The 13,537-nt window shown below is 34.2% G+C and overlaps 1 protein-coding gene across 6 annotated transcripts in view; it reads left to right on the forward strand.

The window, feature by feature from the left end:
* Ars2 (arsenic resistance protein 2) overlaps positions 1 to 10,190 on the forward strand; it is a 34,101-nt gene extending 23,911 nt beyond the window's left edge. For 2 of the 6 annotated variants that reach the window (XM_089234798.1, XM_089234801.1), the window contains 6 exons: positions 1,020 to 1,211; positions 3,371 to 3,532; positions 4,058 to 4,474; positions 4,590 to 4,776; positions 4,931 to 5,003; positions 9,975 to 10,190. In XM_089234798.1, the coding sequence (XP_089090924.1) occupies positions 1,020 to 1,211; positions 3,371 to 3,532; positions 4,058 to 4,474; positions 4,590 to 4,776; positions 4,931 to 5,003; positions 9,975 to 9,981 (1,038 nt within the window). In that variant the 3' untranslated portion in view covers positions 9,982 to 10,190. Of the gene's footprint in view, positions 1 to 1,019; positions 1,212 to 3,370; positions 3,533 to 4,057; positions 4,475 to 4,589; positions 4,777 to 4,930; positions 5,004 to 9,019; positions 9,547 to 9,974 lie in introns of those variants that run through there. The other 4 variants (XM_089234797.1, XM_089234800.1, XM_089234796.1 and 1 more) reach the window with 2 other exon arrangements.
* Positions 10,191 to 13,537: the final 3,347 nt, after the last annotated feature.

Below are 13,537 nucleotides of genomic sequence, written 5' to 3' on the forward strand. Positions count from 1 at the left end.
CTCCCAAATTTTACGGAAATCTCCCAAATTTTAGCTTCATCCCTCGCCCTCCCAAAAAGTTCTTAAATCTCCCGAATTTTTACGAAAATCACAAAAAATCCCTCTCTTTCTAATTGTCCCTAAAAATTCTCTACTTCATTTAAAAAACTTCCCGCTTATGAAAACAATCCCTACGAAATTTCTTGTGGGGCATGAAGCCTTTTTTTTTTTTTTTTTTTTTTTTTTTTTTTTCCTTTCGAAATGACGTCGAACGTCGTAAATGGGGAAATTCCCCATTTTACAAACCCTCTGGTGGTAACAAGAAAGTTGTTTGTCTTATCGTGCAGGGAAATAGCTTAGCAGCCAATAGTCCTGGATAATAATTGAAGATTATAGCGACGCGCATATGGTCAAAATTTCTTTTGTTGAAGTTACGTACGTGCGATATGACAAAACAGGAATAGTGATAAGCAAAAACATATTTAATCAATTTTAAAGATACTTATTTCGATAAATTTCCTTTCATCGAACGTTCCAGAAAAGGGCAGACTTTTCCTTTTTGTACAAGTTGTGTTACTGACATAAACATTGGTCATGGAAATACTGCCATCATCACTCATGTGAAATGAAAAAAAAAACATCAAGCAAGTGTCACAAAAAGTCAGTGTTCTTCAGAAATTGACGCTTTTTTTCCCTTCATTTTCCGATGATTTTGGGGTCATTCATTCACAAAGGTTTGTTCACAGCATTTATTTTCTTAGATCACCATTTTGAAGTATTGGCCTCCAATTTCACTTGTTTTTGAGTAGGGATTTTATTCCCTACACTTTAACTTTTATGTGTAAGAAATCCCTATTTTTATTTAGAAAAATCCCTTTCGTATTTATTAATGAGTGGTTTTAGCATAAAATACGGGTTCGCGCGAAAATCTCCCGAATTTTCATTTCCAAAAGTTGGCAGCTATGTAGTAGTTATATGTCACTATTTTTTGCTGACAAAGTTCAGGTATTTTTTCTCAAACTGGATTTTTTTTTTTTCAGTTGCGTGACAGTGAGTTAGGAGCCATTGTTAATAGGGACTTGAGTAGGCGGATAAGATCAATTAATGGCATATCATCCCATAAGCAAGTCGTCAGAGCCGATATCAAGCTTGCTGCCAGAATCATTCAAAACTTGGACAAGCTGAAAAAACTGTGGGATGATGGCGAGGAGAAAACTCCTGCTCCTCAACAAGTTTGTGTTTCCCTTTTATTTATTTATTTATTTTTTGAATAGATAAGTTTTTGCTCTTGAATTTTGAATAGTTATCAATTCATTTAGTAAGGTTTCAAGGTAATTATTTAATGCAGAGGATTTTTAACCTTCTGTGCCAGTAAAATGAATATAGTGGAACATGGATACACCCCATTAGCAGACACCTCTCATTAACGAACACTTTTTCAAAATTATGTCAACGTTCTTCAATGCATTTTACTATCAATCAACAGATACGTCCCATTAAGGAACAAAATTTTTGTTCCCAGGGGTGTTCATTCTCTATAGGTTCTGCTGTGCCATGAGTGTTTTTCAGAATAACCTTCAGTAAATATGAGAATCGGTTGAGCGTTTTCCAAAGTGGGCATCACATTGTGGCCCCCTGGGGGCAAAGGATGGTCCAGGGGTTATGGGTGTAATATAGATTCCTGTGAGTTGACTCAACTTGGGGTGGGTTGATGAGTTTCTGAAGAAAGGGGTGGTAGAACGAAAAGTTTTTGAAACTCAGAATTAGTTTATTGTGGTTTTTTTTCACTCAAGCTCGTGGACCCTCTGAAATCTTTCCAAGAATTGTTAATTTAGAACATGGGCCTTGAGCTTTTTTAATTATTAGGCCATAAGCACTGTTTACTCCTTCCATCAAGAGAAGAGCACCCATATAGCAACTCTAAACATAGACCAATTTCTTAATCAGAATTCTTGAATGATGTGGTTTTATTGGGGTGTATATGGATCAGGGTTGGCAATGTTTTGTCCAAAACCTCATATTTATAACTATAAGTGAAAAACTTTGCAGTTTGATGAAGAGGTAACTTCTGTAATCAAATGACTAAACTTTATATTACATAAATTATATTAAAATTACATTAAATATAATAAAATTTTGAAATTCAAAACAGTATGTGCAAAGGGTTATATGACAATTGAAAACTGAACTGTTTTGAGGTTAAATATTATATTTATGGAAACATGAAAGGTACAAGAATGGGATAGAAATTTGTCACATGAAAATTAGAAAAAAAGCAATAGATATGACTACAGAATGAAATTAAACTTACATAATAATTGAACACTAATAATCAAGCACAGCTGCACGTTTTAAAATTTGATAACACATAACTAATTTAGCTGCTTTATCTGTGCCAAAATGATTTCTAAGATAACAAAATTTGAAAATACTCTTTCGATTGATGCATAACTTGGGGGACACGAAAATAAAAAAAAACAATGTATTAAAGAGTCTTTTGATAAGCCTTCTTCCAGTGTTTTTCTTATTGCTGTCCTCCATGTGATAGAACTGTAAATATAGCTTGAATTTAATTTATTCAGTGAAATATTAGCTTCTAGCCTCATAAGAGCAACAATTTAAATTTAACAAAAATTTTGGGTCTTGAAGTCTTATCATGTAGGTATAATCAGTTTTTGTGAAATTGTATTCTGTTAGGTGCTACATAGTGGCCTCATTTTCTTTGAAGATTTTCCTTTATTTATAATTAGTTTTTGAAAATTGAGAATGTAAAATAGAAAGCACTTTTGTGTGTGTGTGTGCGCGTGCGTGCGCGCGATGTATTTTTAAAGATAAATGTTTGGACAGATTCGGCAGAGTTTTGGACAAGCACTGTCCTAAATACAGTACCTGCTTCATAATCATACATGAAAAATAAGATGTGAAGTAGAAATACCATGTACAACAAACTAAAAAATTTAAAACAGTGTTTATTTAAACAGTTATATGAGTGATATTAATTTACTACGAGATTTCCAGCTTATAAAACTATCAATTTGGTGAAACAATTAACTTAGAAAAAAACCAAATGACACCTTTTTAAAATATTTTTGATTTAGTTAGTTTTATTTTCTGCTAGTATTTTTTTTTTTTTAATATGTTAGTATCGGGGGGAAAAAACCAAAGGTTTCCACATAACATTTGAGGCTTGGAGGTTTTGGACAGTTTCAGACGCTTTTGGACAGTTTTCCCACATGTCCTGTCCAAAACCCCAACCCTGATATGAATATTTCATGAGCATGAAAATCAGGCAGACATTCAGCACTCTGGGGTTGATCCAAATGATTTTATTTCATATAAAAATCATTGTTTCCTTTATTGGAAATATAATTTTTATCTTCATATTATTTAGGGATTCATGCTGGTATCTAAAAATCCTCTGCTGAAGAATATCACTGATTATTTGATTGAAGAAGCAAGTGCAGAAGAGGAAGAGCTTCTCGGAATGACTGATAATAGTGAAAACAAAGAAGAGGAAGGTTTTGCTTTAGAGAGGGATGAAGTCCTCATTCAGGTGAGTTATTCCAACAAATGTTTATATGAATGAACTTGATAACAGAAATAAAGGTTAACTCGGCTGTAATGAACTTCAAGGAACAAAACATTCCGATCACTAACTGAAGGAAATTTAAATGAACTATGCAGATCTCTTTTTATACGTAATTTTAATTGTGCTTTTTTTCCTGGCAATGCCTGTAATGCTGCAGATCAGTATCTTCATATATATATATATATATGTGTGTGTGTGCTTAATATAAGCATGTATATTTTTCTCCTTGTTTTTGAGTTTTTCCCACTATTTTTGTGAGCTTTGGCCTGAGTTAAGTCCGACCGTTCATGTATGGTCCCGTTCAGTGCACACGAGCTCCAAGGTAAAATTGAGATATTCGTTGCCTTTGTGGTCTAGGGTGTTCACCCAGAAAGTGGAAGGACGTGGGTTCAATTCCCCTCAAAGACAGTTGAATTTTCTCTTTCCAAAATATATCTTCATATCAGCCAGCTGTTAAAAACCTTCATATGTATATTTTTTCCCATTCAGGTATTGGACCGTATGCTGTTGTATCTCAGGGTTGTTCATTCTGTGGATTACTACAACACCAGCGAATATCCGAGTGAGGATGAAATGCCTAACCGGTGTGGAATCATGCATGCAAGGGGATCTCCACCATCTAGTAAAGTTACCCAGCAGGAAATTTCGGATTACATTACTCACTTTGAACAGAAGAGTCATGTTTTCTTACAGACGCCGACAAAGCTAAGTGAAGAAGATGCTCTGAAATTAGGAAAGAAAGATCCTGAAGTTGAGACGGAGAAGTTCATCCAAGCAAATACGCAGGAACTATCCAAGGATAAGTGGTTATGCCCATTGTCTGGAAAGAAATTCAAAGGACCAGAATTCGTAAGGAAACACATCTTCAACAAACATGGTGAGAAAGTGGAAGAAGTCAAGAAGGAGGTAAATATTTCGGGAAATTTTCCAAAAATATAGATTGCTAAGAAAGTTGGAATCTGAGATTACATTTTTCTTCAATGCATATATGCAGGATGGTAACTTTTGGTCATTTATTTAGGTTGAGTATTTTAATAATTACTTGGTGGATCCAAAAAGGCCTCAACTTCCTGAGCATCCTACCAGCAAGCCACAAACTGGTCAACGAGGCGACTTGCACCTTCATCCTTTCCATTCTGGTATCTATCCTCCTCCACCACCTCCCTATGGTGGTTTTGGACCAAGAGTTCCTGGGCCCAATTTCGGAGGTAATTTTTTTTTTAATCATGCCGTCTTTTTAATAATTTTTTCATGTGAAATGATCATTTAAATTTTAACTCTGAATGATATTAGTTTCCAGAATGAATTTGAACTATCAAAGCTCTGATTGTATTATATCATTATATTCTATTTTCCTCATAGGTTTTGGTAATCAAGGTTATGGGCGACATGACAATATGTATCGATCTGGAGGATTCAAACGTAATTTTACACGGTAAGAGTTCATAGTGTCAAAGTATATATATTATACAAAAAAAGGAACATATAAACTGAGTGACCTCGGGTATTCCTAAAATATTGAATTAAAATTTGGTACAATATCCCACATAGAGAAATAATGTTTTATCTTCGGCCATGAAATAAACTGTTAATTTGCCTAAGAAACATTAATAATTAGTCTTGCTTAGCTGCCAAGTGTCCCCATGTTTTCCGGGAGGCTCCAGTATTTCTACTCCCATCTCCTAGGCTCCCAAAAAATCCTTATATCTTCAGAATTTAAACCATGATTGAAACCAATTCTGCTTTTTGGAGAAAAATCCTTTTTTTTTTCTGTGGTTTTATGTAGAATTCTTATCAATACCTCGAAAAATCTCCTAATTCTCATTGTCCAAAGTTGGCAGCTATGGTCCTGAAAAAATAACTGGCAGCATCATACAGTTGCAATCCTTCGAGTTAATGTTGGAGAAAATTTTTTTAAAGTTGCGTTGTTCAGATTTGTTGATTGTGATTCTCAGCTTACATAGAAACACATCAACCCCCCCTTTTTTTAATTATTCATATTCCCCCCCCCCCTCCCCCAAAAAAAAGCAAATTTCTCGCTATCGTTTGAATTACAAATTCTTTCGTATAAAATATTTAAGAGCGATAATTCAAATAATTAAATTTGTTGTCTTCTGAGAACAAGTTTATGTACATTATCTCATGTGGTCTGAATAGGCTAGGTCAGGAATAATGTATTTAATGATTGCATTTCAGATAGATTTAATGCTTTGGTAAAGGGGAGGGACTCTATTTTGGTTAACATAGATTTGAATCTTTTGCTGTGCATGATATTTGTACTTATACGAAAATCACATTATTTTCGTTTTTATGAAAATATTTTTTGGTTATATTCTTTTTTTCCCCGTTTTTCAGTTAAGTTACATTTTGATTTCCAGATGATATTTTATATTTTGATTCCCAGAAAACAAATATGGTTGATACCATATCAAGTTTTCATTTTTATTTTTTTCAATGATATCCTTAAAATAAATATACTAGTCAGGGAAAAATTAAATATTAACAAAAAACAATACAGGGTAAGCAAGAAGCTCTAGACATATTTTAAAAATTAATTAAAAATCAACCAATTGATATAAAAAGTGTGATTCACACTAAAATACTCAGTGAAAAAAGTTTAGGTTTTTTTTAATTTGATGAATTTAAAACATAGTGAAAAATTTCACTTACAGATGCTGCTGTATCACAAAAAAACTGGACATGACACATAAAATGTGAAACAAATATGATTAATGTTTGTTATGGTTTCTGTTACATGAAACTCCCAAATTTCAACATGAGCATCTTTTGTAGCTCTGACTCCATCTAAATCAGTTTCCTAACCTTTTTGTTTCATCGCCCCCTTCAGAAGTTTTTTTCTCCCATCGCAATCCAACCCATAGGATCCTATGTTATACCCATAGCTTCTACCCCCCCCCCCCTGGAACTTTCCATCGCCCACGTTGGGAATCACTGATCTAAAAGTTACTCTATTTCCACCCATGTGGCTTCTAACATTGCAGAAGAATCTCGATCACATCCGTGATTCTCTTCATTTCCTCAATGTTGGTGGACGTGTAGCATATACTTTGTCTTTAACATTCCTCCACGAGAAGACGTCAGGGCATAAAATCGGGAGACCAGGGTGGCTATAATGTTGAGTTTTTCATGATACAGTACCATCCGTGGATGAAATTTTGAACTTTTTTTAAATTTATCAAGAAAACAAACTTTAGGCCATGATAATTATTTTCGTGCAAACTGTACCTTTCTATGTCGATTGGTTGCTTTTTTTAAAATTAATTTTTAAAATGTGTTGGACTTCTTGCCCACCCTGTATATCTGGAAGAAAAAAAATTTGTTAGATGCACGTAATCTTGTGAGGAATGTTTGAAGCTGTCATACTGGACAACTTCCTGCAGCTGAAGGGTGAGTGGCAGTCTCATCTGACAAGGTTAAACAAGATTAAAATCTTGCTTAGGATAAATCTTGTCCTGCACTTGCAATATGTTAACAGAATTATAATGTATATGTGTGTACAGGTGTTCCTCACTTTGTGATTAATAATCATGTAAGAAAAAAATATTTTGTGTAAAATTCTGAAAAATATAAATTGGGGGACAATGGTGATGAAGGTACTGATTTCTTTTGACAAAGAGAACTTGCATATAATTTGCTTTTATGGTCAAAATATTTGATATTGATATACAGTTGAGCCCAGATATAACGAAGCCACATGGAAATATGAAAAACATTTGTATAATATCTGATATTCATTATAGCTCATACATGATACATATTCCAGTTTAATGAGAGAAATATACTTCAAGCAGTGTTTCTCAAACTATGGTTTGCAGACTAAAGGTGACTCTTGAGATAGACTTGAGAATCTAATTATAATTGTAAATTATTCGTGTGTCATACAAATTAACGATATTCACATAGGTTTGAATAAAATATTGGTTCGGCCCATAAACTAAGTCAGTTCTCAGTGTGCATCAACAACCTGTCGATATTGGTGTGTGTCTGTTCAGTGCTCTAAAGTGATTCTCTACATTAAGTTATTCTGGGGAGCTGCAAATAAACATTGGCTAAAGCAAGGGAACCATAGGTGAAACAAAGAACCACTGCTGTGAATGGTCTGTCAAACTGTTACAGACATTTCACTAGTTTTGAGGTTTACAAAAACTGAGAAACACTGACATAAACGAAACTGTGGTTATGCCAATCCTTCTTTATTTGAGCAGTTCTGGAAATCAATAGAACCATAGAGAGCACATCTCTAGCCAGATTGTCATCTAGCTATATATGGCACTGACAGAACACACACCCATAGCGTTTCTCAGAATAGTATAGTAGTACTTCACAATCCGATTTTGTTTCTGAGATAGAATTTTTATGATTTTATGAAAATTTTAATTCTTGCCAAAAACTTGGTTATATCTGATATTCATAAATATGGCAATCTGTTATGCAATATTTTTAATACTATTTTGATATTGCAGGTTCACTGGGGTGGGGAAAAAACGGTTGTAGCAGATATTTTGTAATATCTAATTTCGTTATAATCTGGCTCGACTGTATATATAGAAAATCTTACATCGTGTGTAAATGAGGTTATAGATCACTTAAGTGAAGTGAGGTTGTAGATCACTTAACACTAGTATTGCTTACCATAATGTTTATGGCACAGCTACGACAAACCTCTGTGGGCTGCAGAGCTGCAAAAAGCATATTCATATATATGTCTGAGAGTTGTAACTGTGCGACAAACATTTTCTTGAGAAAAATATGATTTTAGCTGTTCATTCTGAAGATCAGGATTGCCTAATAACAATGAGAAGTCAACCGACTGCTCCCATTATCATTGCCCTTGTCAGTAATTATTTATGCATGCTTCCAACATACGCATGTCCTTTTTCCTCTCCTGAATGTTTCAATTTATTTTGAGTTTTTTCATTTATTTTTTTTAGAACTGCGATTTCCAGAGTATGTGCCGCTACTTTATGTGCTAGCATTGATGAAAGTGATAATATTTATGTTTCGCATTCCCAATTGGATTAATTAGCTCAAAATTTCCTAATTGAATGAAGTTCAGCAAATTTGTTTTTCGGTATTTTGTGAGATTAGGATGATTTCACATCACATACTTTGCCCTATTTGGTGACAATATACGTCTGTAATGTAAGTTAAGGTTTGGTTAACAGCCCTTTGATATACTGATGTATCACCTCTCCTCATAAATTTTTCTAGCCAAGAGAGCCATGTAGATTGATGTTTGTCCAAATATTTTGCAGTCAATGAAAAAAAGAATATTGAGATGGTGGTTGAAAGAAAAAATCATGAATGTTACTGTAAATTGGCACATACTGTAGCTCACTTATTCTGATAATCGCTATATACTGAGAAACTTGGTTATTGTTGAATTAGCCGAATCTTTGCGAAACATCCTTTTTGCTTCATCTCTTGCAGCCCTCGCACAGATCCCAGGGAGATCATAGGCTATCATGATTTGGACTCTCCGCAGGACGTGGACTATTTCTAAAAAAACCAAACACATAAATTAATGAGAAAATAAATCGGCAGGTTTCATTTGAACCTGATTTTGTTTTCGTTATTTATTTAATTGTTCGGTTTATGAAAAGACTTCGGCAAGAGTGCCCCAGAAACATTCCATTTGCGAACGAGAGACGTTGCAAATAGGGTTCGGCTGATTTTTTATTTGTTAAATGATGATGAAAAAAAAAAAAAATCTACTGTGGTGCATCGTTGTGCAACATTCGTCTGTGAACAGTGCTTTTTCCCGTTTCCCTTTGCAGAAGAAGTCCTCGTGATCAGCGAAAATTCACTTCCTACCGAGATCTTGATGCCCCTAATGATATGGAAATATTCTAGCATGTGTGTGTAATATAAAGCATTTTCATCAAGGACACTATCATTTTTTTCCCCCGTTTCTGTTACTTGATTTAGTTGTGTAATTAAAATCATTCCATGTTTTTCTTTTGCCTTTTTTTGTCAGTTTTGTCTTCATTTGTGAAATTAATTATATCACAGACACACACATGCACAAAACAATCAACTACTACCTTAGACTGTTACAAAAAAAATGGTTTTTTTTTTCCTTGACAATATTTGATTACATAAAGACAATGAGTTTAACAAAGAAATGTTTTTCATGGTCGAAAAGGGCTTGCGACTTTGGGCTCTTTGTTTTTTCAACTTCTTAGTGTCTTCAAGATACTTACTGTTCTTAAAAAAGTGTAACTTAATCGCTCTGTACACATCCAATTTCCAATTTTTAACCCTTCGACCTAAAACAGCATTTCTTCGTTCAACGTTGGTTGTTAAATTTAATCAAACACTTACAATGAGTTTTTATTATGATTAGAAAGTTAGTTGCATTTTTTTTCTTCTCTGTATATGGCAGTTTCTGAAAGTACAGTGGTACCTCGACCTATGAGTGTCTCCGTGAATATTCGACTAACGAGCGTGAAACGTTCAAGAAAAAGTTGTAATAAACTGATTCAATATATGAAAGCTCGGGCGCTTTTGAACAAATCAAAGCCGACAGATTGTCGGACTTCTGTGTATTGTATTTATATTGTAAGCTGTATTTATTCTGTATAAAATGTTCTTTACTATATACCATGTTGATTTTTATATATTTTTTGGAGGTTGTGAATGAACTGATGCGATCTACATTGTTTTATATGGAGAGATTAGATTCAAATTACGATTTTTCCTTATGCGAAATAACTTTCTGGAATGATTTGATCTTGAAAAAAGGGTCGAGGCACCACTGTAGCTTGACTGTGCATTAAAATTTCTACACCAGTAATTCCAAACCTTCATGTACCTGGGGCAGGGGTCCATGCTTAAACACTATTTGAATGCCCAGATTCCATAAATTTCAGATGGGAAAAAGTGCATTTAAAAAAACATCAAGGCTCTTACTTTTTAGTAAAATGCCCTTTCTCAGTTTTGTTCTACTTTACCATTAAATCCCATCAATGAAATTCATGTAATTCATTTTAATTGAGGAGGGAATCGTCGATATATTCCCAAATATTATAAATGTCGTAGATTGCAATTAATGATTCTGCCAAAGCAGAAATTGCATCTTTTTTAATGTTATTTGGGAGGGGGTATATATGTGTGTGTGTACCATTTGGTTTATTAATTTTTCATTTGCTTAGTTTGAGGATTCAACAAGTAGTGATTAAATACTTCTAACTGGTTGAAAAAAAATAATTTTGTACTTACTACTTTATGGTTTTGGACAATAACCAACATTCATCGTTTAAAATTATGATGTACATTTTGTGTATCAGTGGAACAACAGTTTGCGTAACAAAGCAGTTGGATACATAGGCCTATTCTGAGTTTGGTGATGCTACTCAATAGCATTCAATTGTCTTCTGTATTTTTAGGGTATAAACAATATCTACAATGCTCAGCAAAGAGCTAGAAATGAAAGCGCTTCATTTGTCAAAAACAATTACACTGGTGTTGAACAATGAAATATAAAAAATATTTAAAAAATCCCTTTAAAAACAGGATGGAAAACACAGTAAAACCATCCAGTTCACCTTGACTTATTTACGTCAGACCTTGTAATTTACATATTTTTCACTGTGCTTGTGGTCTTGAAAGAGCATCATTCTTAAAAAACTTACTTGCCTTCATAATTTGCTGTGCATTGTTGAAGAGAGTTGACAGACTGGATTGTGGAAAAAACTCAAAAAAAATAATAATGTAATATATATTGAGAGGAGAGAGACAAGAGAATTATCTGTTTTGGCCAAAAATTGTGTTTTTGTAGCTAAGTCATTTTGCTTAGGCTTGAGTCAATCTTATAGGATATTGAAATAGTGCTATGAAAAAAAAAAATTTTTATTATATGATTATGTGGTGTCTAGAGGAGGTACTCTTCCCCCACCACTGTTTAGTCCAGAAGCATACATAATTTCAGAATCTGTAGGGGAACAAAAAACATACGGTCAAGTTATACTTGGGACAGCATCCTAAATTGGGGGTTTTCGTTTTAATATGTTGGTAGCCCTGACGGTTGTTGCAAATTATGTTTAAAGCGAGTCATCACGTTTGATATTGTGTGGTTTGCATCACAGTTACGTTTAGACATGGGGGGGGGGGGGGTTCATTATTTATTGCAGTTATTTTATTTACTAACCTTTCTGAAAACGAGGACCAGTAAAATGTCTGAAACAGTATGACGGACCACTTGTGTGTAATATTATGGGAAAATCCTGTAGTTTTCGTTGTTCAGATCTTTTTCCCTGCCTTTCTCAAGGATACTTGTTTCCAATTTGTAATATTTACTAAGTTGTGAATACTCGGTATTTTCAAAATATAAATTATAGCAAAAGTTATAAATATTTCTCAGGTTTAATGTTGTTCTGTAATTTTTCAGCAAGTTTAATTACAATTGGTTATTGTACCTACTTCTAACAAGGTTTTTAATGACAATTGATGTCCCATATTATTTGATTCCAGTTTACAGAATTTGATTAATTGATCAATTAATTTCTCTATGAAATATGGTCATCAGATCATTTGAATATTTTTCATGAAATGCATTTTTGTTTATTGTGATTTGTAACAGCCCTTTATTTCCTTCAGCAATTTTAGCAGTAATTAGTAAATTGCATTTAAGGCAATAAATTGAAATTGTTTGGCAAAATTTTGTGATATCCCGTATTTATGATCAGTTTCCTGCATTCTTGATGATGTAAGGTGAAGTTTTCATTTGAACCCACATGAATATTATCAATTACAACAGATGAATAATTTCACCAAGACCACTTATGTCATCGTAGCGGACCACAGTTTGAGAAACTCTCATTTAGGGAAATATTAGGTAATGTTCGCCCCTATATAAAAATGCTGATTCAATCTTTTATCATCATTACTGTTAGTTACAGCCCAGCTTGAGTAGAAAAAAGTCGTTTGTCTAAACTTTTGGTACACTGTCCCCTGTTACGCACACTACATGGAATTACAAATTGATTACATAGGAATGGTCATAGCTGCTAGTTTATATGGGCAGCTGTTCACAACCCATTTTATGAGAACTTACGTGGGTTGAACAGATGTGTTCTGATATTGATTGCATTGGCTTAAGCTCGTCAGTAGTGATGAATTGCTTAAAAATTTAATTTTGTTTTTACATTTTAATTCAGAGGTCATCAAATACAGCACCTCAGTGGCACTAGGGTCGGTCACGCGGACTGAGCCTTCCACTTCCGAAACAACGTGCAGAGTCCCGCAATAATTCATGAATATTCAATACAATCGCAACCTGCATACGCCCTCGTTGGCTGTGTATACAGACGTCTAGCAACCCTCGACTCCCCGTCCCCATTTTATTCATATCGGAGCTCCTGTGATGAAACATTATTTCCTACACAAGCTCCGCAAACTTGACCATGCACTATCCAAATGAGGCTGGGTCCGGACCTGCCACGCTGAACCATTCAAAAACCTGCTTTTATTTAACAGCAGGGGCGGTTTTGACGAAAAACAGGTTTTTGGACATCTAGTAGAGCCAATACCTTCTATAGCAGGCCTTCACATGAAGCTTTGACCCAACATTTCAAGCCAACCCCTAAGATTTTGTATCTATTTTCTAACACATCCCCAAATCACAATATCTGCCACTTTTGGGAACATGGACATTATATAGCTGCCAAGTTTCCTGAATTTTGCCCATGATAGAAAAAAAATTATTCCCAAATAATTTAGCCGGAAAAAAAAAAAACTTACTTTCGTTTTAATCCCTGAAATGATGTCACAAGTGCAATGCAAATTGTTGCCATTGCATCAAATCGCAAAAAAAGATAAGATTTGCCAAACAGCCAGCATAGATTCTGCCTTTTCACATCCGAAATTAGCGAGAGGACTTGTGTTGTATCTGCTTTGACCATATGTAGGGCTGCATCTAGATACTACATACATCTAATCAACCAGGGT

Source organism: Pholcus phalangioides, unplaced genomic scaffold, assembly GCF_987345545.1.
Source record: "Pholcus phalangioides strain wild (caught in Gottingen) unplaced genomic scaffold, Ppha-v1.0 ptg000008l_1, whole genome shotgun sequence".
In the NCBI taxonomy this organism is placed as follows: domain Eukaryota; kingdom Metazoa; phylum Arthropoda; class Arachnida; order Araneae; family Pholcidae; genus Pholcus; species Pholcus phalangioides.